This window comes from Condylura cristata, unplaced genomic scaffold, assembly GCF_000260355.1.
Source record: "Condylura cristata isolate star-nosed mole 26May11 unplaced genomic scaffold, ConCri1.0 scaffold00004, whole genome shotgun sequence".
In the NCBI taxonomy this organism is placed as follows: domain Eukaryota; kingdom Metazoa; phylum Chordata; class Mammalia; order Eulipotyphla; family Talpidae; genus Condylura; species Condylura cristata.
Genome location: NW_004567105.1, coordinates 63,381,909 through 63,408,248, shown reverse-complemented (window position 1 = coordinate 63,408,248; position 26,340 = coordinate 63,381,909). Strand labels below are relative to the sequence as shown.

Sequence of the window (26,340 nt, the reverse complement as noted above, 5' to 3'; positions counted from 1 at the left end):
CAATTGGGCTACTCAAAAGGGGCCTCACCTTTGCTCAAAGCATCAGCCAGGGCAGCGCGGCGGCACCCGTGAGCACATGCCGCATGAGTGAGCTCCGAGGCTCAGAGCTCGCGTGTCCCACCCAGGCTCCTGTAACTCTGGTGACAGCCGGCTGTTGGCACTAAGTTATATTTAAACTACTGTTCACCCTTCACGCCATACCTACTAATTCTGTGGTCATGAAACCACAAAACAGGGTTAAGAGGTCTATTTGTCTATTTTCTATTCTTAATGCGCCTTGAATCGGTCAGTTTTTGTTTTGCTGTTTAAGTTTAGTGTTCTTTCCCACAACGAATACACCTATGACATACTCACATTTCTTATAAAACTAGCCTTCCCCAGTAAATTTACTGAGCACCTGCCCGAATCAAGCCCGGATGCCATGGACTTCCAACCTGGCGTGATTTTAGTGTCCTCATTTTGTGAAAGAGTGAGCTGATGCCTTCAAGAGTGCACGTCACCTCCCCGGGCTCTCACAGCTGGGCGGTGACAGTCAGGATTTTACCACCATGCTAAATTGGTTCTTTTAAAATGCTTAAAAAGCTTTTAAAAAAATTTAGTGTTAGAAGGCCCCAATTCTATCTGCTGTAAGGATATGGACTTTAGGAACACCTGGTATGGCTGAGGGGCACCTGTGGTCCTGGAAGAGGTGCCCAAGAACACTGCCCTGAGTCGCTGGGGAAGGCACAGCCTGAGTGACACTGTGGGCAGGAAGCCCCGGCCGCCCTGCCATTACCTGCAGGTAGCTGCTCACCAGACTGCTCACGCTGGAGCTCCGGCTGGGGGGCTTCCACAGGTACGCAGAGGGGCCCGCAGCCAGCGTCCTCCTGTGGAGCCACAGAACAGACATGCCTATATCACAGCAGGAAATACGCCAGCATAGCCGGTCAGGGAGACCTTGGTGGGAGGGGGCAAAGATCTGCCAGCAAGAAGGCCAGACCTAACAGTTGCTATCGAAGAGCACATTTACATTGGTCTGTGGCAGATGGACACTAATGCTAAAGCTTAAACACCACGACTTTCCTCCTGCTGCCAAAAAATAGAACTGTTGTGGACAGAGTATTTCCCACACTTTGGTTTACGCTTCCTGGAGTGTTTGCGGTGCCCGTCTGCTAAGTGAGGCTCATGTAGCTGTCGGTCTGGTCAGTAAGGTGTCACTGGGCTTAGGCGCTCCCTGTCACCACCTGATGTGGCCCATGTGGAAGACGGCTGGAGACCTGCTCCTCACTCGTGAGACTGGCAGCACAGGCGGGGGCAGGTCGCCTCTGCAGACAGCCCGCTCGGCAGCATGGGTCTACAGCACCCGCGCTTCTCTGAGCGTTCTCCTTTAGAAGGAATGTTGCAAAGTAAGCATATTTTTACTGAACCAGAATCTTTCCTTAAATCAGAATGGCATCATTTGGAAAGTTGTTCATCTTTGCCAGCAAGCAAATTCCACTTCTTCGTATCTACTCTAAAGATTGTCTCGTGTGTGCAACAAGAGATGTGGCAAAATCCCAGACAGCACTGGTAGAGCAACAGGAACCACGTAAGGGAACTAGGTACACTGTGACTGAATCCCACAACAGAGCAGTCTACCCTCTGGATTGGTAATCTCTTTTTTGTAATGCTAGTAAAATTTTGGACTTCCATTCTTAGGTCTCTGTTACGATAACTAAGCCTTGAGACTGTGGCATGAAAACAGCTGAGAACAGCTTGTGAAAGAGCGGATGAGGCCAGTCACATACTGCCTTGAGGGTGTGGTTTGCCAGCCCTACTCTACAGCTATACAAGTTCATGTGCAAACACAGATAAAAATCTCAAAAATAATGTGGGATGGTAAAAGTATGCAGCAAAAAGATAACTATCCCATAATGCAATGTACACAAATTTAAAATATATATACCAAATAAAAAAACATTCAGATGCACACATAGTAAAACAAAAATATTTGGGAATAATATATCACCTACAGGGCTGCAATTACTTCTAAGGGAGGAAAGGGGGAAGGACAGCGGTCAGGTGAGGTTTTACTTGTATTTATATTTTATTTCTTAAAAAAAAAAGTTAGACATAACAAAACACCCACCACAATTAGTTTAGTTTCAAATATAAGACAAGTTTCAAAATAAGTAATCACATCGCTTCTCAGTCTTTTGGCTAAGATCTAGTATCAAAATAAGTAATTGCGCTGGCAGAATATAAGCACTGAGTTAATACTAATATCAATTAATAAATAAACAAGGAATAAAGAAGAGTTCGTCTATCTAACACAATGACAATTACTAGCAAAGAAGGAATAATGAATTTAGAAAATTGCTCTGGCCACAAAGACATTAGTAACTGATTCAGGCAAGAAAAAGGATAATAACTTAATTTCAAGTATCTTCCTATAGGATACATCTTAACTTCGAAGCAAGGCATGGAAGTTTCTTTTCAAGAGACCTGGCAGAAATTGCCTTAGCCACACGATCTCAGTTAGCCTCGCGTAAGGTGGCACAGACCAACGCTCGGTACCCAGGTGGATTGAGCTGAGGCCGGCAACACACGTACACCTGCCTGGCAGCAACGCAGAAGCTGAAGCTGATAAGTAGGAGACACTAGGGAAGCTCGAATTAAGAAACAACTTCCAAAACGACTAGCCTGTACTGAGAAACTAGCCTGTACTGAGCTCTAAATTAAGAGGTCCAAACACAACGTTAAATCCAACGAACAGGTTCTGGGCTGTATCCTAGATTCTAAAAGGTCTTTTTTGGCTAGCTCTCAAAATTTGCACAGTCTGTAGAGGAGACTGCAATAGCGACTGTATCAATACTCATTTACTAATTGTACTGAGGCTATGTAAGAGGACATCCTTAATTTTAAGAAATACATAATGAAGTACTTAGGAGTGTTTAACTCTATATAATTAATTCTCAAATGGCTCAGAAAATGTACCAGTGCATACACAGAGAAAGAATGACAGAAGAGTTGCAGTGAAATATTGATGACTAGAGAGTTGGCATGAAGGGTGGATGAGAACTCTATTTTTTGCAACATTTTTGTAATTCTGAAATGATTTCAAAATAAAAAGTTTTTAAAAGGACATCTGAAGTATGGCAAACTTGGCTATTAAATACTGGTGGCTGGTCTATGGTTTTCATTATATTCAGTACTTTGCTCTATATTAGAAAATATTTTTGAATAAAAAAATGAAAACTGAAATTGAGACCACTTCCTCAAAGAAAGCGAGACAAAAACAGAGATCACCAGACTTGCTGAAGTTGGGTCTGGTGCGCTGGCCCTGCTGTATGCCTCTGCGCAAACCCCTCTGCTCTGTGGGCATGCCTGCCCAGCCGCTCCCTCATGGGTGGGCTGAGGATCCAGCTACAGGGCATACAAATGCCCAGTGGTGCAAGAAATGAAAATACTGCAACCTTTCCAGCAGCCCTTATGTGGATGTGCTCTAGCTTTCGTCCTCTTATGCCAGGGAGGCCTCTATGATCACTCTGCAAAGAACACAAATAGGGAAAAGCCCACCTGCTCCTCCCCCCTGCCCACACCAAGACCTTGAACACATTTAAAACACCCTTCTTGTATATGCCCCTCTAAGGCCTTGAATCACCTGGCCAGCTGGGATAGTTGCACTTCCAGGCTGTCAGAGATGATCATTAGTCACGATTCAACAAAGGCTCTGAAATTAGCAGAACCAGAGTCACAATGTTTTACTCAATTACTGAGCAAGCAAAACTGCCTTGAGTGGAAACCTCAATCATGTCTTTCCCATAGCTTTTAAACCAAGTCATTCTCAAAGTACCTGGCGAAGGTTGGCCAGGCAGCATCCAAGTCGTAGCCCCTCGACGCCAGGTCAAACTGGACATCAGTGAGCTCATAGAGCTGGCCCACAATGTCAGAGCTGAGTTTGGGCTTCAGAAAAGGGCTTCTTGCATAGTACCAGTCACTGCACGGAAAACATAAAAAGGTATTAATAACAAGGGTCAGTAAGATAAAGAAGGAGTGAATTCAGCCGGTCCTCCCAGAATGGCTCCGCCTCATGCTAACTCAGGTTACTAAATTAATTAAAGACATACACCAATCTGATTTTCACTGCTGAAGTCATAGCTCTCACAGAAATGTGCTCTCCTACCTAGGAAATGGCTGAACTGAACTAGATACTTATTCACATTATTTATATGGTATCTAATTCCCAGCAGGGAAGTGAGACCTTAAACGTCCATTACTTGCCAAGAACGGCAGGTGGAGGGACAGGAACACTTCCATTTTGAAAGAGGACTGACTGTTCTGCTCCTTTCAGAGTACTCAATATAGGACACTGAACTTGCTACTAATTTCTGTGCAGACACCAATTAAAAGAACAAAAGACTTACACTTCAAGGCAGTGGCTGTTTCATTTCATGTGTAAGATTTCAAAGAGAAAGTACTGATGAGCTTAAAGAGCAATTTGGCTGATAGCTGTGAATTATGATAACACTGGAAGTCAGGTTGTTACTGTTATGATGGTTTCCACCCAACACTTAACAAAATAACCTTCAAATAAAATGTACAAAGGTTCTCAAATCTATAAATTCACAAATGTTATGTTCATGAGAAATACATCTTTATGCAAATCAATCTTAAATGTGACAAAATATTTTTCCCCAACAGTTGCTTTTTTTAAACAGATAAGTGATTCATTTGCTCAACTGAAAAAACATTCCCTGGGGAGAGGGGAGGCAGAGCTGGGAAAGGGGTGCAGGGCAACACAGAGCAGCTCAGCTGACAGCTACCAGAGCCACAGCTCCTTATCTGACATCTGCCCCCCTGCCCTGCCCTGCTCCAGCACTCACAGGGGAAGGCTGATCACAGGGACAACCTGAGCACCAGAGGAGCTGCCAATCCAGTGGCTATTCAGTCTCCATGGAGCCCAGACACACCCCCGTGGATGCTGACTGTGGGGGCGGATCTCTGGTGAAGCCCCAGGCTCAGTTACTTGAAAACCCCCACATGTGATTCTGCTGAGGCCAAGTTTGCAACTCTCTGGTCCAGAGAGCCAGGGGTTGTGTCCATTAATGCCAGAACCAAAGACATGCCATGCACCAGGGAAAACTACAGAGCATTACCACTTCAGAGACCTGCATCCAAGTTCCTAGTCTATGATTTAGTACTGATGGGCCTAACGAAGGATGTTTTAGCCTCTGAGAGCCTCACTTCCCTCACTTACAAAAACTCAGAGCTACCAGACCCACAAGCCTATCAAAGGTTGTGGTAGGAAGAGGCAGAAGAGGATGACAGATGTGGGAGGAGTTTTCTTATGTCAGGTGTCACGCAAACAGGCACTGCTGCTGCTGCAGCTGTTTTATGAGGGGACGCGAATTCACTCTGGAATGGTATGGGGGTAAGCCCAGAACTGTCATGTCCTTACCTGGTCACTTTGGCATTCATGAAGCACTGCTGTAAAGTGTCTGCCAACCTCTGGTGTACCAAGGAGTAGCGAATAAATGCTCTTCCTTTTCCCAGAGACGTCCGGAGCTGGAAACAATAGATCACATGGACAGTAGATCACATGAAGAGCTGTCATCTCAACTCCAACTATAGACTGGCCTAACGGATGGCTTCCATATAGAAGGAAGTGTCGCCTAATTCTGCCTTACACAGTGGCTTTACTCATGTTCCTTAAAGGACAGAATGATACTTTCACCCCAGAGAAGGAGGCCTTCGTGTAGGCCTTGATGGGAGAATAATCTATCAACTCCCGCAAACATGTCAAGGAAGACATTTTCATGAGATGCTCTCAAACATCTCTGGGTTCTACCCTTATGTCACTCTTCCTCCTTATATCCACCAGAATCTCCGGGTTGGAGTCAGATAAGGAACTATCTGACTTCCCTATTTTAGAATAATTGAAGGTAAACAAAGGCCTCCTCACAGACTAGAGAAGTATGCTTGAGGAGAAGGAGATGGTCTCGGTTTGAGTGACATCTTGGCTCATTTTTAAGGTGTTGGGAAAACAGGTAGAGGGGCAGAGGCCTGCAGGGTTTGGCTGGAACCCTAGCGCAAGGGAGGAGAAAGAGGAGGGCGAGGCAGGTGTGTGTCAGGGGCACTTTAAAGAAGTTTGGATGGATGTGTGACACTGTCCTTTGAGTCCTTACAAAACCATCGATAAATGGTTGCCAGAGCTTTACTGCTTGGATTTGGATTTGTTTCTTTTCCAGCATGCCACTCACTGCGCTCATCAGGTGACTGGGAGCATGAGGAGGAGTGGGCCAGTCATTCTGAGGTAATGACAGAATGGACATGTTTCTGTTTCAGGAAGTCTGAGGTGGTGGTACAGGTGGGTTCAGCTCCAGGCCTGTCTTTGAAACCTTTCCCCATTGTGCCAAAACATGGCTTCCAGAGGCTTCTGGGAGCTTATCAAAACAGAGGTCGGAAATGCTGGTGAGAGGCTTCTGCCAGCTGTGGGCACACAGCTGCCAAAATGGATGACATTTAAAGGACAGTCACAGAAGTCACCTGAGACCAGTCTGTAAATCCTAATAGTTTTCTAGGCTTGAGAGCAGGTACAAACTCAAACCTGCTCAGCCTGCCAGATGCCCCTGCTCTATCAGGCTCTCGCCTGAGCAGGTAAACAAAGATGCATGCTCTCAGTGTGATCTCAAAGGTCAGAAATGCTTTGTGGTGGGGAAAGGGGGCAGCTACGGTGTAGCCAAAAGATGGTGCTAAACCCCCCTACTAGTAAGACTGTATTGAGGCGGGAAGTATGTGGTCAGTTGCAAGTTCTAGCACTTTGGTGATAGTATAAACATCCTGGTACAGAGAGCCATTATATTCAGAGCTGTGTGTCCTATTATTGCTGATTCAATTAAATACCAAGATATGAAGTTAACTTTGAAAAATAAAAAAGTGTGAAACCTCAGGAAGTACAGACTCTAAGACATTTCTCCAATTGAGTTTGAGGTTACTGGTTTTATATAAACAACCGTGCTATCTGCAGATCGTTAATCCTGAGAGATGCTTAGGGGACAGTCTTGATAATGCCCCCATCACCAAATAATTTTTCTATTGATGAGTGAGGGGAGGGCAAAGTGTTAATGGTCATAACCAAGAAACAGGTTGATGAGGACAGCTGAGCAGGGCATAGTGAGATGAAGCTTACCAGTCGTGCAACCACACACCCACACCCTGGCCCCCCTGAACTCAGTAAGCACCTCTGTAAGTGTCCAAGTCTATAAACCCCCAAGGTGGTATTTGTCCTTATTGCACAACAGCCATTGTAACAGTCAGAACCTTAAAAGTTATTATTTAACCTTTGAAGCTCTATTTTCAATCAGGCCTATTAACTAAGTTGATTATATATATATATATATATACGAAGGGGGATATTTATTTTAAGAGGTATTTTTAAACATCCTTTGGGGAAGAGCACAACAGTTCCTTCTTAATATGAGTAAAAATATTGCACAGCTTGATTTGTGTCGTTTTTTGAGACAGCAGGCCCGCTTTCATTACCTAATTCCTTAAATTTTAAGCATCTAAAACATCATATATGTTCTCATGAGAAATCGTTTTAGCTCATATGGCTGCCTCCTACCCCAAAAGGTCCTTGCCCAGTCATGCCGCTCATCAATTGCCTTTTATCTTCCTGCTTATTGGCCTGGACGCCACTGAATTGTTAGTTACTACTACCCTGCCAGCCGGCAGCCCATCCAGCCTAGAGCCGTCTAAGTCACTCCATCCCATGAAGCACCAGAGAGCAGTCTTCAGCAGAGATGAACTAGACTCACTGGGAAGGGGAGTCTTGTCACCAAGAAACCAACCGTGTTTGTGCAAACACGGAATGCTTTTTGCTTATAGAAGTCAGCTTCCCTGACCTTGATCATCTAAAAGTCTAACTGCATATTAAGACAAAAAGGGAACTAGACAACAAGAAATAGACCTAAGTATTTCATAATCCTGGGAAATGAGGATTAAATTTATTTACAGATTTTGGCTGTCTGAAGTCTGAAAGTTAAAGACATTACTTGTTCTGAGGAGGGAAGAGGAGAAAATGAGCTAGATTTACAGAGAGGAGGACAACAATGAAGACCCTCTCCAGATTTTTGATGCATTAAAGCACTGCTCCAATCAAGAACCCGAGTGTGCCACCATACGAGATCTCACAAGACCTGTATGTGCTGCATGGATGTTAAAGAAATTTGCAAAAGAAAGCCCTCAGAGCCAGGATTTTCCTGTTTTCTCGGATGTCAGATGGTGTAACTGGTGGGAAACGCCAGGCTCTCAGTGTCAGTGTATCTAACACCGTCACTCCCTGTAAGAACAAATCCACCCACTCCAGCTGGCACGGGCACTGGACTAGACTCTTTCACTTCTCTACCATCTGTACACCCTGTTTCCTCCCTTGGCTGTGGCTGCCAGAGAAGCTAAAAGGCAGCTGAGAGGAGCTTGTGAGGCTGAGCCACCTACCTCTGGAATCGACTTGACGAATCGGATTCCATCGTTGGCTCCTTTCACCTTGGCCAAGCAGGCACAGAAATAATCCCAGTAGTCCTTTTTGGTGCCCAGCAGGGTGGCCTTCTCCTTCTGATCAAACTGGTCAGGGAAAGGGACAGGGAGAACACCTCTGTTCAATCATCCTTGTCAATGATATAACAATGGCTTCTTAATTGCCCAGCAAGGCACTTTACTGGCAATGTTTTTATTCATTGGCAAGTGAGGGTGTTCTAATCTCTAAATTATAGATGAGGAAACTGAGTCTAGGAGTTTACTGGCTTTAGGTCATATAACTGGTGAGATTTAGGATAGCAGCTCCCCGAAATGCTTACCCCTGGAAGGACAAGTTAGGAACGTATTTCCTGGCCTGTTGAACGTGTCTCTCTGCAGTCAGTCCAGAAAGTTTCTGTTCCGAGGCTCTTAAGCAGTATAATGCTAGAGTCTGAGATTCACTTCTGTGGCTAGGGTTGGGCCCACGGCCATCAAAGTGCTATCAGCATGATAAAAATCTACAAATGAACGTCTTAAGGGCGCATGAGGAGTGTTAACTTTCTCAACTTAGGGAAATGAGTTAGGACATTTTATCCCAGTTACTCAAGTTTCAGTATTTGCTTTGTTGGGATGTGATATTAGAAACTAATGATGTTCAAAATGATCTTTCTATAGCATAGCATAACTTTTACAGCATTTTTCCTTCTGTGCACATAGTAGATATACATATCTGCATATACTGTTATTAAGAAATAGGAATAAACCTCCCAAAAAAGAAAAAAATTATCAGGCCTAATACTACCACCCTAAGATAACATCTCACAACACATTAACATGCCAGTCCATTTCCTTCCTGTCTGGTATAGCTGCCTGTATTTATCCAGACCTGCAGAGTTCTCTGGCTCTGTGCTTGAGTCAAGAGGACATAAGCACTATACTGCTAAAGAGCCTCTTAACAGAAACTTTCTGACTGACTCCAGAAAGGCGCATTCAGCAGGCCAGGAGTATGCTCCTGACTTGTCCGCAATGATGCTGATGCTGTAGCTACATGCCACACTGAGAGCAGCCAGGCTCTGAAACAGGCTTTGGGTAATTGTCAGAGGAGCCACACAATCTTGGAAAAATTATGACTGATGTGTAGACAAATCTATATCCGCCTGGAGATTCCACAGGGTAAAACTATCCCAAAGTTAAGCTTCCTGCTAAGTGAGCTTGTGATCTGTCTTAGGCTGAAGTGAATCTCAAAAGCATCCTCGAAACTCCCAAAGCCATTGGAAGGGACCACAGTGCATCTCCACAGAGGATTGCACTTGGAGAGCGGGGCTCCTGCGGGGACTGCTCTGACCTTGGGTCTAACCACAGAGCTTACTGGCTCTCCTGAGTTTCCTGAACCACATTCTGAATCCTGCTGAGTTACCCGTGAGGAAGAAAAGAGACAATAGGGCAGATACGAAACTTTACAGAAATAACCTACTTGAAGGAGATACTCAAGTTTGTAAGAAAACTTATGCAAGCTGGTGCTGTCATCTGTGATGGGTTCCTCGGCTTCCTTAAATTCTCTGCTTAGTTCTTTCACAGCATCTGTAAGACAACAAGCAGGACCATGTAACAGATGGAGCCTACCCTCAGAGAGAGGAGCGGAGCAGCCGGGACGCAGGGGGAGGACGTAGTCAGTCAGTGATGGTAAGGCCTCTTTGCTATGCCAAGCTGTAGGTGCACCAGGGCATGGCCATTCACAGCGGGAGGTGTGGGAAGCCCCGAGAACGCATGGTCACTTTACCACAGCTCACCGATGGGCACAATTTCAGTCATCCCTCTGTGCCCACCAGGGAGGCCTTGTTATTCACACACACTACTGTGTCAACAGAGGTTTGTAGTATGGATGGATTAGTCGACAGCCCCCTAATACTGACTTCTAGAAAGCTTGATCCTTTATTCTGGTCATGTTTCCTGTTGTTCTTTACTGTAACCCTACTGCTCAGCAGAGGTAAGTCCAGGTTTCAAGAAGACCCAGAAGGTGCAAATGATAACAATTCCAAGAAAGACAACAATACAATGCCAGCTTCTGTTAACTAAGTGCCAATTAGGGGCCAGGCCTCTGCGTGTCTTTATTTATTTAATACAGTACTCTGAGGTAGGAACTGCCTTATTTTAACAAAGCTAAGATCTTAACAAGTGATTTTTTAAGATGATCAAAATTTGAGCGCTGTTAAAATGAGGGGAAATGCAGGTGAGAATGAGTAAAGTCTGTTACTGTAGTCCATTGGACGGATGAGGCACTCACACTGAGGTCAGAGCGCCTGGTCAAAGCCTGTAGGTGGCAAAGAGCTAGAATGAAAACCCTTTCTCCAAAGTAACCCCTTGACCTCTGTGTGCAGAAAAAGGAAAAAGCCACCTTTGACTCATTCAGGGTCTCTGCTGTGAACCAGAGGGGCTGTTAAAAGCTGATTTGGATAACTGGAAAAATGTCTCAAGCTCAGAGGGTTAGAATATGCTGGCCAAAACATCTCCTCCAACAACCCTTCAAAAGAAAAAAGGGTGGAAGGTGGGGGAGCAAACCAGAAGGGGAGCCCCCAGCCCCCCTCTCGGGCCCGCAGTTGGAGCACAGCTGCTCCAGTCCAAGTCTAAGCAGCACTGGCTCCCTGGGCAAAGGCCAGCAAGTAGGACAGAGAGGTTCTTGGGACTGACTTCCAACAAGTGACGACTGTCCAGCGGCGACCTGCTAGAAGTGTCACTGTGGCTGGGACAGGACAGGAAGGACGACCGGCCTTCCTCCTCTGCCTCGGCTGGTAAATGTTCACCACCTGATCTGGGAACTCGACATCCTGAAAGGAGTCTCTGCATATGAAAGATGCATACTCCAAGATGTTACTTAGGAATACACTTAGCCCTCCACGATTAGGCATTTTCTTCTTCCAACAACCTTGAGAACTGGGTGTTATCATCAAACTTACTGCATGAAGTTACAACGGCTCCTTAGAAAGTGAAGGCACGTGTCATCATCTTCCCGGGTGGACAAGCAGAACTGGGGGCTGACCCCAGCCTGCCTGCCTCCAGAGCCCGAGCGGCTGCTGTCACCAGGAGGATCAGGGCTGCCTCAGAGGCGCGGCGGCGGCGAGCGGCACCAGGACATCCCCATACACACTGTCCACAACACATCACCGCATACTTAGTAAGAGGGTAACCCAATGTACGAAAAAAGGTCTGGACAAAGTGGCACTTCCCACCGAAGTGCTCTGTGGGCACAGCAGAGGACTGGCTGACAGCCTCGGACGACCGGGCGCTCGGCACTTGGGGTGGGCAAGGGCGACTAAGACACGCTCGTGCCTGTCCTCCCCGGATCAGCTCGGCCCGAGACGCCTCTCCCTGTCTCCTCCCTCCCGCAGGACCTCCGGGTCCCAGGTCATCTTTCAGATCCAGACACTGAAGTTCTCAAAAGATGATCGACCTGTGGCAAACCTCAGAAAGCCAGCAGTGGACTCAGACTCGTAGGGACTGTCATTGGACCCCCTCCGCCTCTGTGTGTGTGTGTCTAGGAACGACAAAAGCACCTCCTATCCTGGCTGACAGCAGGCTGAGTGGCCAAGGGCACAGACGCTGGCACCAGGAGTGTGTGCCCGACGAGGCAGACGTGTGGCCGAAGGGAAGTCACTCGCTCTCTGTGCCTGGCCCCACACCTGCAAAATCGGAATGGCAATGGAGCCCGCCACACAGGACCAAATGTGAGCGCTCCCTGGGGTACTGTGCTACCGGGGGTACTGTGCTCCCTCGGGTACTGTCCGCAGACACATGCAGGGCGGTGCCTGACACGTGTGAAACACCTCGGAAATGACAGCAATTAGAAGACCAAAGTCCTATCTACTAGAAGATGAACCTGAGAAGGGGGTTTTTAGCTGGCTGACTCGGCCTTTAGAGTGCGACTCTACTGTGGCTGCCTCTGGCAGAGAGGCTGCGGTGGCCAGGAGCCTGGGCCTCCGCCGCCAGCAAGAGTGCCCCCAAGTCTGCGTGGCGGAGGAAGTGCTCGCTTTCAGGCTGTGCTGCGGCAAACGTACTGGCGCTCCACAGAGGCTTTTGAGGACAAACAGGGGAGATGTAGGACATGAAAACCTGTCAGAATTTTGACCCTTAGGAAATACCTGAAAGGGTGAAGTCAGGTCCTAGTCCCTGTGACCAGAGGAAAATACCCCCCACGTCTGCCGCTTTTTGCATGCACCCTCACTGCCTCTGTCGAGGGAGACAGGGCTGCAGCAGCAGTCCCCACTGGGCAAGGCCGAATCCAGGGACATCTAGAGACAGCACGCTTGGAGCTGGAGAGTGTCGCAAGAACAGGCCACCTGCCAGTCAGGACCAGGCGAGAGAGCAAAACAAGCAAGACGATGTATCTCGTCTTCCTGCTGAGAGGCAGGGAAAATCCTCCTTCCACGTGCGCCGACTCAGAGCCCAGAGGCGCATGACTCAGCCAAAGGCTTAACAGGCAACTTGCAAACACACACACACACACAAACTGAAATCAGACCTGGACTCAGAAAGAAGTGTTTGATTTTGTTTATAGAGTTGTTTTACAGTGTCCTGAGAGAAGGGCCCGGCAAGCTCTCTGAGCCGTACCGGGGAAGACACCTGACCCCAAATACTTCAACATGTGTCCCACGGGGTCCAATTACTCCCGGTGAGAAGGGAAAATGAAAGGCATGAATTCTAACTGGCAACAGCAGCAGCACCACCACCCTGTCAAACCGACCCCACCGTGCCCGAAGCCTGCATGTACCTTGCAAGTCTCGGATGATTCTCTGGAGCTGGTTCTCCGCGCCAGAGGAAGCCATGGTGACGGTCCAGGCCACCTTCCTTGTGTACCGTCTGCCTGGCTCCAGTCAACACAGGTCAGACTCCATGGAGGCACCTGTGTGGGGGAGGAGGCCGTGGAGGAAGCAGTTACTGACACATTTAAGCTAGAGGAACGCGGTTCTGGGCACAAAGTCGCCCTGTCGGTCATTTCTTTCAGTGGGAGAGACCTGACCTTTCTATGTGGGCCTTTGCTCTGTGGCCATTCTCTGGCTGGCTCTGACACACTGATATTTAAACACAACGACCTGACCGTGGGCTTAACTAGCAGGACGCTCAACCAAAGGGACAGCCTTTTCTTTTGGAGCATTCCTCCTACTTCACTTTCTTAGTCTCGCTTTCTACCCTCAAAATGCCTCTCAGTGGCGCCCTTCATGTCCCGTAACAAGGGCCAGAAAGTCCAGCCCACTTTCAGACAGTGTGCCAAGCCTAAGGTGCTGGCTCCCACCAGATTCTTGCCTCCCCCACGTCCAGCCCCACACCCACCCAGGCACCCGTTCTCTGAGGAAGGGTCAGTCACCTCAGGCCAGGCGGCAGTGGGGCAAGAGGCTGAGGACACATACCCTCAAGGCTTCAGGATCAAGGAGAGCCTGGCTGGCCTCATGTGGAACGGGCTCTCTGGAGGGGAGTTCTGTAGTCCCCAGCTGCCCAGAGTCCAGTGCAGGCTGGGTGCAGACACCGCCTGGCCTGCCAGCCAGGGGCCTGCATAGCCCTCAAGGGACACGTCTCTATTTTAAGCCCAGCTACGGCTGGTGAGGCTCGAGTCACCAGCCCGACTTGGGCAGCTGTTGAAGTAATTTAAGGACACCGTAGTGGCTAAAACCAACAAAGATGAGGAGATGTGGTACTGGTACATGCATTTGGTCTCCCGTGTCCGCTCAGAATCCGTAACTTTTTCCTTAGACATCCAGTGCACTGTAATGTTTGGTGGGAATACAGCGAGAAGAAAGCTGTGGAAACAGCTGCCCTGCAGGAGGCCTCTTAGGGACTTTCCACACAGGGGTCATCACCCCGGTGGGGCAGATACCACACAAAGGAGAAGCTGACACTCAGAGCCACCATACAACGTGCCTACAGTGAGGGCCAGCAAGGAGTGCACTCACAGCTTGAACCCTGGCCAGTCTAATTTCAAGCCCTGTGGCTTTACAACTGGGCTGCTGTCACTATAGCAAATGACAGATCATTTCTACTGGGTTATAGGAACTGCCCTGAACTCCAGAGCCTCCCAAATAATGAGCCATCATTATGCTGAGTCTTTCTAACATGCGCTGGTCCTCAGGATTTCGGCGCCCCCTTACCTTTACTGCTTCTGGGGTCACGGCAAGAAGATCCCCAAACAGAAATGTTCCCTGACCTTAAGTCCCTCCAAATGTGCACATAAGCATTCCAGTGTCAGCGAGAGAGCAGCAGGGTGTCACAGGGCAGAGAGCCCCGGGTCTATTTTTAACGACCGAGTGCAGCTGTGACTCAGTGCAAAGAAGGCCCAAAGAGGGCTTGGGGGAAAGAGACAGGCACACATCTGGAGCACACCCCCATGAATTCAAGACATGGAGCCCTGGAAGGCAGAGTGGGGGGGGTGCACTGAGAACCCTTCAACATATACTGGCACCCCACCCATCACAGACACCACCCTGAAGGAAGGAGCCTGCTTCCTGCACAACCCGGGTGTCTTTCCAGGTCACCTGCTAACACAAGCTGAGCAGAGACCAGCAGAGAGAGCCCAGGCCTGGCCTGGCTACTGCTGAGGCTCTCCTGTCCTCAGACCATCCTGACACTCGCCCCTCCGCCGAGGCTGGAGGATCAAGGATCATCATGACACACAGCCGCCCCCGCCCCTCACTCTGCAAGCGCATACTGTGTGCAGGCTGTGGACACAGGGCCCACAACACATAGCTGTACCCCCCTAGAGGAGATCGCTATACACCAGGGAACGAGACAGAAAAATATCCAGATATCTGCATGTGCGGAAGAAGTCCAAGTGGGCTACGGATGAACAGCTTGGAGCACTCAGCAATGAAAAGGCAGGAACCCTGGTGCACACGGCACATGCACGTGTCAGGTGACAGTAGCCACACTGAGGAGGATGCCGACTTTAGTAGTCCCTCTGGTGATATTCTTGCGAAGGCAGAACACTGGGAGAGATATAGGATTGCCAGGGGCTGGGGGTGAAGAGAGGGTTTAACGAAAAAAGAGTACGAGGAAATTGGGGGGGGCAATTTTGGATTGTGGTAGAGGTTGCATGACTGTATATGTCTGACAAGTACTTATTGCATAGTCTGAATTATAACTCAACAACAAAAGGGACATTGTGATGAATTTCTGAAAGATGAGAGCTGAGGAAGGGAAAATGAATTCTGCTTGGGAAAGATAGAAGGTGGCAGACACTGCAATGGCAACTGGGTTGGGCCAGGCCTGAAAAATGCTTAGGAGTTCATGAAGAAACTGAAGAGGGCTGAGGGATCCAGCAAGAGTGAAGCCTATTTCTCCACCTGCGTTCCTTTCACTTGGCTGCGTAGCTTCTGGGAGAAATAATCTGGGCAGAACATGACCAACACCCCATGAATCCTCAAACAAAGCCCACTCCCCTGTGTGCACACTAAAATGCAGGGTGTGGCTCGCACATGAAGGAGAGGGTGGGGCTCGAGAAGGAAGGGACAGCAACACAGACTCTGAGCAACTCCTCCAGGCGCGCAGGCTGACTGCATGAACTCACCAACCAGGGGGTTCCTGGAAGCCAGCCCTCTGGGGCCGGTCACCAGGGGGGCAAGGTCTGCGGGACACACCCGCAGTCCTGGCATGAGTCTGGCCACAGAATTGTCCCCTTCAAGGCTTTTTAGTGCCCTGGTGACGCTGCCATTGTGTCAGGCTGAATCCAGAGGCCTTCCTGCCTGACACTTGGCAGGTCACAGTGTGAGCTATGCCCAGCTGCTGATTGCACAAGGCGAGTTCCCGAAGAGCCCATGTCACCACCAAGGTAATGAGCTCTAAGAAAGGGGCTGCTGGGTCACAGTGGCTTCCCCTCAGCTTCCAGTGAGGGTCATCCTCACAGGGTCTCAGGAAGTAAATCAGAACCTCGGGGAAGAACAGGGTCACCCCAGGAGGCTATTTCATGGACCTGAAAAGGCCCACTCTTAGCACTTTGCCCTCCTTCCTCACTCGAGATCATAATTAACAAACAAGACACAGACGGGACTCGACTCTCCCACACCACAGTCAGCCTCCTTGTGTCACTAGACAAGCGAGCTCTGCATTGAGGGATGGGTTATTTTTACACTTCTGACAACTAGTTCTAACTCACCTGGAGTTAGAAAAATGCAATCCAATTCTGACACTAGACTACCTGGAGTTAGTGTAGACCCCAGGGAGGAAAGGCCGGGACACAAGACTGCCCCAGCTTCAGGTATGAGCTGCGAGGCCCAGCTGGCTACGTGGCCTTGTGACCGACTGGGTTTGACAGCTCCCTAGAATGCCTCACAAACCTTGGGCAAACACTTTGCTATTACCATGTTTTTGTAAAGGATGCAACTGGGAAATAGTTACAGGGAAGAGCTGCACAGAGCTGAGAGGGGGTTCCCAGAGCCTTACACCTTCTCAGGGCTCTCTACCCTCCACACCCTGAAGCGCTCGCCAGCCCAGTTCTCAGAAAGCTGCCGGCCAGAGTCAGTCCAAGTAGTGGGCTCAGTCCGGGCACGGCCTCGCAGTCACTGGCCACACAATGGCCGCCATCTTCCGCCCCTCTCTGCCATCCTGGCCAGGGGGTGGGGATGAAAGTCCCGACACAATTGTTTCCCCTGGCAAGCAGTCGCACAACTATCTGTGTGACTGCAGTCATGTTATTAGTGTAAACTCAGGTTTGGCTATAAGGGGGGTTGTTATGAGTAACAAAAGATGCTCCCATCACCCTTGCTACTCAGGAAATTCCAAGGATTTCAGAAGCTCTGTGTCAGAAAGGAGGACAAAGACCAACTGCGCAGTTCACAAGGATCACAGACTGTGGCCTGTTCCAACCTGATCCCGACCTCTGCAAACATCTCTCCTAACCAAAAGACATTCGGAGAGCTTCTGTCCCAACCACCACACTACTTCAGCACCAGGGGAAGGACTCCAGGAGACCCCACAGTTCACAAGACCCCCCCGAAGTGCAAGAAGCCTCAGTGAGCCCAAGGTCCTGAATGTGTAACATGTAAAATTCTCCATCTCTGCCTCTGCCATGCTCTTTCAAACACTGGGGAAATTCATCTTTTGAAATTTGGGGGAATGTAGTTCCTCTAACCAACAAATGAAAATTATGTTTAAGCTTATCCAGAATGTCTGAAATTGCCCACTCTTCTTACAGAGAAGGGACTAAAAGCAATTATATATGTGTACTCATATGTGTATATATTTTTTTTTTACCTGGAACTATTGCCTAAATTCCTAACTATAGCCTAGCTATTATTTCAGAGGTAAAGGGCTTTACCTAACCTCCAAATTCCTGTCCAGCTGCCCCCGATGCCTCAAGTAATACATACAGTGGTTGCGTCCCAAATTAAGACGCAAAGACACCAAGTGACTCACATAAACTTATTTACGCTATGTTGCAAATGACTAATACTCTTCATGTGGCTCTAAAACTCATTGTCAAGAGCAATACAGTCTAAATAAGGACAAAAACAACAGAAAGGGGGGAGGAGGAGAGAGGAGGCGAAAGAAGAGGAAGGAGGGTGGGAGGGGAAAGAGGAGGGGAGGAAGAGGCTTAGGACAGGAACACAACCTTGCCCTACCTTCATTGTTTTTTGCACTTGCACCCAACACAACAGCTGAGCCCTGTGGAGAGGACAGTGTATAGCCAGGCTCCTCCCCTGCTTCCAACAAGGCGGAACATGTCAGGTGCACAGGCCACAGAACAGGACGGTTCAGATCAGTTAAAAGCCTTTCTGAAAGCGCCCATTGTTTTTGGCCCGGTTCGGCACACTCAACAGCATCTAGCTAGTTAACACCTGTGGAAAGGGGACACCTGGCTGGTACCTGTGCTTTGAAGGCCTGGAAGTCCTGCTGGTCAGAGCTGAAGCGGCTGATGGGCAGGCAGGTGCCCTCACCAGAGCTTCCAGAAGGTGTCCAGGGGAATGCTCAGGAAGCCAGCTCAGAAGCAGACATTTCAGCACCCGTGAACAAGGGCGCATTAGCGACCCAACCCCTCAGACCTGTAATTAAGGTGATGACCAACTGCGTGCCTGGAAGAGCTCTCCCAAACACTCCTACTTCTTGCTTGCCGTCATCTCTCTTTCTTAAGGGAACGAGAACCTGGGACTTGGCCATCGCCTCTTGAACCCTTCCCTGGTCCCTTCCTCCCAGCAACAACTCCAGCTATCTTGATCACTCCACCTTGAACACTCACAAAGCTGTCCCCAGTTCCTGCCCACTGACTCAGGAGAGCAGAGTTAAGAGGAGCCCATGGATCTGAGGTGCTGCTTCGGGGCTTAAGGGGTGGAGTGGGGGAGGGAGCAGCCACCAGTTCTTTTTTAGGAAGGTGGCAACTGCTGCCAGGAGAGACCATGCGTCCCTACTTAGGGCTGTAGATCCTGCAGTCCTGTCACTGGAAAATCCAGAGAAAACATCCAGCAGGTGATGACAGTGCGCATGAAAATCTGCACACTAACTGGCATAGCTGCACAAACAAATGAGAGGTCACCTATGCAACCACTCCGAGGGCTGCGGCCGCAGCTCTCCAAAACAGTACACCTGGGAACTCACCTGGGGGGAGGGGGCGGCAACGTGATTACGAATGCAAGGTGGCAGAACATGTCACGGCCATGAACCACAGCCTGAGGAACACGACACGCAACCAACATGGACTAGCCAACTGCTTGCTGGCAGGACGATGTGCTGGGCATCACTATTAAGAAGGAGGCCTGACCCAGGAGCTGGGACTACCCGGAACCAACACTCCAAGGGGGAGAAACAGATAGCATATGCCCCAGCAGGAGAGCTACGGCCAAGTCTGAGAGCTTACATACACACAAGTCAGTCCTCAGAGATGAGCTGAGGACGGGTGAGTGGGCAGGTCCCCAACTGCATTATACTCATGACGCTAAGCTAAGCTAAGCTAAGCTCGCTCACTGCTTTTGTGGCCATTCACCAAGATGGTAATTTCTTGTTTACTCTATCCTTCCCAGCGAATCTGCAAGCTCATCCTTACTTTCTCAGCACCCAGCACAGCCTGACACGTGGAATGCCCTCAGGAACAGTGACAAGTTGTTTCCTGAGTGACTGACTGCATGACATAAAGCCAAACTAAACTTTAGGCATAAGAATGTATTAGGAATGTACCAACAATTAAATAATAACCATTATCTTTCAAAAGATGCGAAACATGGGTAAGACTTCAAAAAGTCTGTTCTCTGACTTTTAAACTTTGCTCTATAGATCATAAATTATTTTTGGCTGAAAGAATGCATTTAAAAGATCTAGCAGTAGTTATAGATGTTATATTGTTGTTACTGTGAAAATACGGAGTTACTTTTCCAAGAGTAGACAGAATAATATAACTGAGGGATTGGACCGATTAAGTACGACAGCAGGTGAGTGGGTACCCCAGCTCCACCCTGAGCCCTACCAGAGCCTCCCACCCATCCAAAGATAATCACATCACAACTCCTCCCACCACCACCCCACCTCACCAGATCTGCACAAGGCCCTTTCCTCTCTCCACTCCTGCGACCATCAAACAGGAACTTTGCAAGAGTGGGAAGGTGTTGATGGATCTGAGTTTTGCTGAGCTTCTTGGATGACAAGGGCAACAAGGGTTGCAGAAGGGGCAGGAGGTGAGGCTACAATGGCAGAGAGGAGTGGCAAGACCCGACTCTGACGCTGGAGTTGTGATAATGGGCAAGATATCTGTCTTCTCTTTTGTCAACTGAGGCTGAGTGGACCTGTCTGGAGTTCTGGCATCAGGCTAGTCATGCGAAACCTCCATTACCTGTAAGTACTGCAATAAAGATCATGCCACGATCAGGTGAGACCCAAGATCTGTTAAGCTCACCAAACTATTTTCAGGCAATTTTAGCAAACTTGGCTGTCCTGGGGAAGTCATCAGACCTCTTTCAACCTGTGTGCACTGTGGTAATTTTTCTCAGGTGCAATGTGGACAGCTCATCATACCCCTTCCTTCAGAGGGAATATGGGGAGGCACAGACATTCTCAACAGTTCACTGTGGCTGAGGCTTCCAAGTGTCCCTTTCTGTTCTTAACCAAGGCCCCAGATGCCCTGGGAAAAGTATCTGGGGCCACAGGTTCAACTGCAGGAAATTCCTCCCACCTCCTTGTTAAACTAACGCCTCTCGTTCAACTGACCAGTCCATCCTGGACCTTTCACAGCTATTCCTAGTGTGTCCAGCTCCCTGCACTAATGGCTCGCTTGGAATGCTTTCTTTGCTTTGTGTTTTTCATCTGATCCAAGGGACCCCATCACTTGGGTTTCTGCCCCAGACTGAGGTGCTGTACTCCAAGCTCCTGAGGTAGCTGATCATACCTACCCCTGAGCTCCTGGAACCAGCCACAGTAGCATAACCAAATGACTTGCCTACGTCTATCCTCAGACCACACTGATGCCACATCCTCATGCCTAAACACAGGATATGCCCAACTAGAAGCGGGTCTTTGGTGCCTTTCAAATGCCACAGAGACCCACCCACGCTAACAGCAAGCACCACCAACGTCACTAAATCCACCAGGCTACCTGGCTCCAATATGAGCAAGAGGAAACAAGGCCTCCTGCCCAACTAAGCACAGCTTCTTCCTTCCTCTTCTAGAACTCAGGAAGCCCATGTGCCTGAGGTTGGAGGTCTAAGCTGTTCTATCTCAAGGGGGCAGTACAGATGTTTTGGCAATTTTTAAACATATATCTAAAAGCAACAAGAAAATAAACACAAATCCATGGAAATATCTCAGCACCTACTCTCCTGATTTATTTAGTTGTTCAAACATAGGCTCTTTCACCAATCAAAAGCTTCTTCTTTTTTTTAACAGTCATTGAGATGACAAACAAATAGAAAATGTTTAATCGTTGGAGCTGGGCCATAACATACCAGTCACTAGGAAAGCAGAGACTGACAATGTCAAATGTGATCATCTCATATCACGCCTCTGACTGGCTACAAGGCAACAGAGTCTTACCTGCTCTGCTGGAGGCTGTTCCAGTGCATGTAGCTCCAAATGCTGAGTCCCTACGAGCTGCTTTCACCCTGAGACTATAGCTAAACAACATGCTTCCTCTGCCTCATGTTTAAAGACATCTTAGTCTTGAGTCACCACAGCTGTCCTGGGAAACCCAGGTTATCCACTAGCCAAGCATCTCTAAAATGAAGTGGGGGCTGCCATTTCTTGAGTGAGTGCCCACTCTGTGTGTTCTGGAGATAGCAGACCTCAGCCCTTGGAGACCAGCCTTGGGTTGAGGGCACCAGTTGCTTTGATCTTGTTCTGTCCTGGGTGGTTCCTCTCATCACAAACATCTGTGAGAGAATATTCCACCCTGAAAGCATCAGGCTGAAACATGACTCCTAAGCCCACACTAGTGCCCCAAGCCAGTCACAAGGAGCAAAGATCATCCAAGAAGCAGCCACAGGGTCGACTCTAAAGCAAGTACAAAAATTAATGATGTAAATTCCTACTTGAAGAACCAACACAAGGGCATATAGATATTCACTATACAATTCCTTCAATGATTCTGTATAACTATTTCCCTAGTAAAATACAGAAAACAACCTAAACTAAATGAAGCACCACACAAAGATAAATAGTTCCGATTTTCAGACCCTTCTCATCCAAAAAAAGCCCCATCACTGATAAAAGTCAGAGCTACTTAACTCTGATATCGGGGTAACGACAATAATGGATTACAACTGATTCAGAACAGTCACTATACAGTGGTATCAAAGGCAAGAGGGGCAAGTGGAACCCACTCCCTTAAGAAGCCACTGAAAGCTGCAAATGTCAACTGTCAGTTCTTTTCCATCTTATCAGCTGGCAGTCAGTCAGAGGACGGGGGTGTTAACTTGCTACAGAGACCACAAGGCTCAGTGGCTGGAGGGCAGATTAAGGTCTGATCCTCTACCCTCAAAGAACAATGACACATTTCTTCTCAGTAAAGGAAACTGCTGCGGTAAGAGAAGTAGAAAGGCAGAGAGGCTGTGGTCAACAAAGCCATGTTGAGACCTGGGGCATCCATAGACACCTGAGCCAACAGGGAGCTACATCACTAAGGTGTCAGCCACACTTGCTTTTCTTCTAAAAATGAGGTAAAACAAAATTCAGCTCCCCCCTTGTGACCCCAATTTAGGTTCTGAACGGCAAGGACTCTAGCTCAAGTTCTGTGCAGTAAACAAGAGACAATCTACTCATCCACAGGTGTTTCACGAAAGAACATTTGGGGATTATCTCCATACCCTGAGTCTGGGTACAAGGGGCAGTGGGTAAGATGGACCATGGTCTGAGGGTGGCCAGAGATGAACAAACCGTCCCCCTCAGAGAAGGGAACAGACCCAGGCATCCATGGAAACTTGCAAAGCCAAGGTTTAGGCTGCCCCAGACCAGCTAAGCCAGAAACAGCTTCTAAAGGTCAGCGGCCGCTGGGACACCGTAAGCAGAAACTCTGGGGCCGTCTCTAGGTGCCCAAAGGATGCAACACTTGTTCTGAGACTCCTCACATGGTAGGCTCCTTTGCAGTCCCGCAGTCGTTGGGGATCATGGAATTGGAACTGGGGGAGGGGGGAGGTAGTAGGGGGTTCTCTCTAACTGACCATCAGAGGTAGCCTGGGGCCTGGGTCGGCTTCACCGGTCCAAAGTGCTTCGCTGGGCAAGGGCGAGGGCGAGGGCAAAGACTAGGGTTCGGGCTGAGTTCCTCTGTGGGACAAGGGGCCAGGGGCCGGGAGGGGGGGCAGATTCGGTAATGGCAACAGGTGACAAGCCATACCGGAGAGAAGTTTTCTGCTGTCGAGCCCAGAGTAGCCCTAGTGCCCCTGATGTCCGGCCAGACCCCTATGGCACTTACACGCTTATGAGTCCAAGGCTTGGCAGAACCGAAACTTTCTGGGGCCAAGCGGAAGAGTACTGGAGTGCGGAGTGCGCGGCCATGACGCAGAGCCCGCGGCAGCTGGACAAGGACTACAACTCCCGGCATGCTCTGCAGGGCCGAAGCCTACAACTCCCACCGGATTCCATGGACAAGGACTACGACTCCCGGCATGCTCCTCAGGACCGAGCCTTAAAAACTTCCACTGGTTGGTTCCAAGCCCAGTCCTGCCGCTTGGTGCCGACGCTAGGTTAACCCTTACGATCCCGGCCTCCAGGTGTGTCCACAAATCTTGGATCTGCGATTTGGAATGCGGTGCGGACCCTGTGTAGCTTTTGAGAACTTGAACTGTGGAACTTGAACTCGTTTGAGCTGAACAATGCGTGTGCCCTAAGTGAAAAAAATCAAAGGCTGAATCCAAAGACTTAGATAAGGATACAAATTAAGTTTTAACGTTTGAATATTAATTACATGCTGAAATATTAATAATTTTTTCATATACCCTATTAATAGAAAATAATAATGTACTTCTGGACTTCGTGTCACATCTTTTGATTCACCTCGTTTCTTAACGACAGGGACCTACTTAAAATCTCTACTCAGGCCCTCCCTGGTGGCGCAGCAGATTAAGGCACTGCACTAAGAAGCTTAAGCCACTTGCGCATGAGTTCGATTCCCGCGATTCCCGCCTGCCCCGGAGGAGATCCAAACGGCGTGGCAGACCTCTCCTGACCTGCTCGCTGCTCCCCTCAGCAGTGTACTTCGTCGATCTGCCTGTTCTGCTCCCCACTCTGTACCTGGTGAATACTCTCACCCTTTCGCATCTCTGCCTGTACCCCAGTTCTGTATGAATAAATAAATAAATCTTTAAAAAAAATCTCTACTCAGAAACTGTTTTGATGAATTACCTGACACCTTTCCTCTGCCCCACTCACAGTCCAATTTCTATTTTCTTTCTTCTAGGTATAAGTTGCAAAGGATTCCCAGGCTAGACTCAAGAGAACAGTGCATTCACTAATAATTCTACAATAGGCACAAGAGAGAAGAGCAGCAGGGCCCTCACTGGTGTTGCAACAGGTTAAAAGCACAGCACTGTGAAGTTATCCACAGCCACTGAAGCACGAGTTCAATCTCCCGCCAGGGAGGTGACCCACATAGTGGGACAGACCTCTCCTGTCTTGCCTGCTGCTCCCCTCAGCAGTGTGTCTTGCCTGCTGCTCCCCTCAGCAGACTGTTCCACTCTCTACTCTGTCTTTAATAAATCCTCTCACCCCTCACACCTCGCTGTACCCCAGTTCTTGTATGCATAAATAAATCTTTGGGGGGGGGGAAGAGAAAGCGAAAAGAAGCAGTACACAAAGTCCTTCAGCCTGTCACTGGGCTCCATTTCTTAGATCCCACTGCATCATCCTTTACTTTCTACCCTTGTTCTCACCATTTAAAGCAGGAACAGCTTCTACCTCACAGGATGAAGCTAGCTAGTGATGTCCAGTCAAGAGCCCCAGTATTTCAAATGGAGAAGAGAGGAGTTGTATGGATAGAATAATACAGGAAGGAACATCAATTTCTCAGTTAAGTTTAGGCTATGACACCTCATCCTTTATAAATTAGATATAGATGCCACCGTAAATGGGATAGATGAAGTAATGAGTTTTCAGTGATTGGGGAGAAGTGACTTCCATTATTCCTGTTAAAATCTAAGAAAGGAAAAGAGGAGGGGGAGGAAGGACAGGACAAAGGGAAATCACTCATCCAACCCCAGTCTGAACTGTTGGATGAGGCATTAAATACGAGAGGTTTTCGTGTCAGTCATCTGATCCAACATCCATGTTGGACTATGTAACCTTGGGTAATTTGCTTATCCTCTGTGTGCTTGACCTTTATTTTTAGGAGTGGCAATAATAATAACTTCAAGTCATATTTGTATTACATGAGCTAAGACAAGCACTCTGCCATGGTGCTGAATAAAAAGTTAGTGCCCAATAACTGCTGGTCATGTTATTATCATTACCATGATCACCATTTCATTACTGGACCATCATCATCATCTTTGCTCTCACCTGCACCACTACCACCATCATCATTATCATCTTCATTCTTTGCAGAAGGATAACCAACCAGCTAGTGGCACAGCTGGCACCAGAATCTTGGACTTCAAATTCCTAATTAAGTGATTTTTTTTCCCACGGAAAGCTCAAATTCTCAAGGCATACCTAAAGAGGCTTTAAGTACTTGATGCCAAGATCTTTTTTTCTTCCAAATAGCAAAATGAAGTTCTTTTTTTTTTCTAAATTGGTTCTTGATACTCAGAATAAAGGAAATCAACTACAGCTCAATGTGGAAAGAAACCCCAAAAAAACTCAAGAAAAATTCTTATCTTTGCTATCAATAGATAACCTTTGAGTAAATGTTTGTTATCAATAGATAACCTTTGAATAGATGTAGGAAATTTTCAATACTGTTGAAGAGAGTATTGACAAAAATGAACGATGCTGTAAGAAAATAAAAAGAGAGTAATTGAACTTGCCATTTTACAAGCATCACTGTTTCTCTCACTGAGGAGTTCAAGGGGCAGCACTCTGAAAGGAATGCTTTGGGATGGGTCCGATCATACTGCTTGTCAAAGGCTCCTTTCTAACGTATCATTGCCCAGTATCATTGCCATGATACTGCTTTCCTGCAGGCTGTGACCAGGTGTTTGGTGGCCAGACTTTTCCCTAGCTTGGGGGGATTCTCCACCACATGAGTCTTGGTAAGAGACAGCCCACTTCTCCTGCAGGAGCCAAGGAAGTCAAAGTTAGCTTTCCCAGCTCCCGTGGGGATGGAGTGTGGCTGCTGCCCTTGGCTCATCTCCTGCTCTGTGCAGAGGCACTGAGCGAAGGCTTTCTGGAGCAGCCGTGACCTCTGGCTCCCAAGGTGGTTATGCCAGAGTTAGCCTCCTTTTGTTCCCCAGATTCTCCTGTCTTCCTTTCAGTTTT

The 26,340-nt window shown here is 48.2% G+C and overlaps 1 protein-coding gene across 1 annotated transcript in view; it reads right to left on the bottom strand.

Annotated features, from left to right (window-relative positions):
• FYCO1 (FYVE and coiled-coil domain containing 1) overlaps positions 1-23,425 on the bottom strand; it is a 60,468-nt gene extending 37,043 nt beyond the window's left edge. The window contains exons 1-7 of the mRNA XM_012720513.1: positions 23,342-23,425; positions 13,241-13,372; positions 9,950-10,056; positions 8,458-8,583; positions 5,420-5,526; positions 3,815-3,958; positions 776-866 (exon numbers count right to left, since the gene is read on the bottom strand). Coding sequence (XP_012575967.1) covers positions 776-866; positions 3,815-3,958; positions 5,420-5,526; positions 8,458-8,583; positions 9,950-10,056; positions 13,241-13,295 — 630 coding nt within the window. The 5' untranslated portion in view covers positions 13,296-13,372; positions 23,342-23,425. The remainder of the gene's footprint in view (positions 1-775; positions 867-3,814; positions 3,959-5,419; positions 5,527-8,457; positions 8,584-9,949; positions 10,057-13,240; positions 13,373-23,341) is intronic.
• Between the last annotated feature and the right edge of the window lie 2,915 nt (positions 23,426-26,340).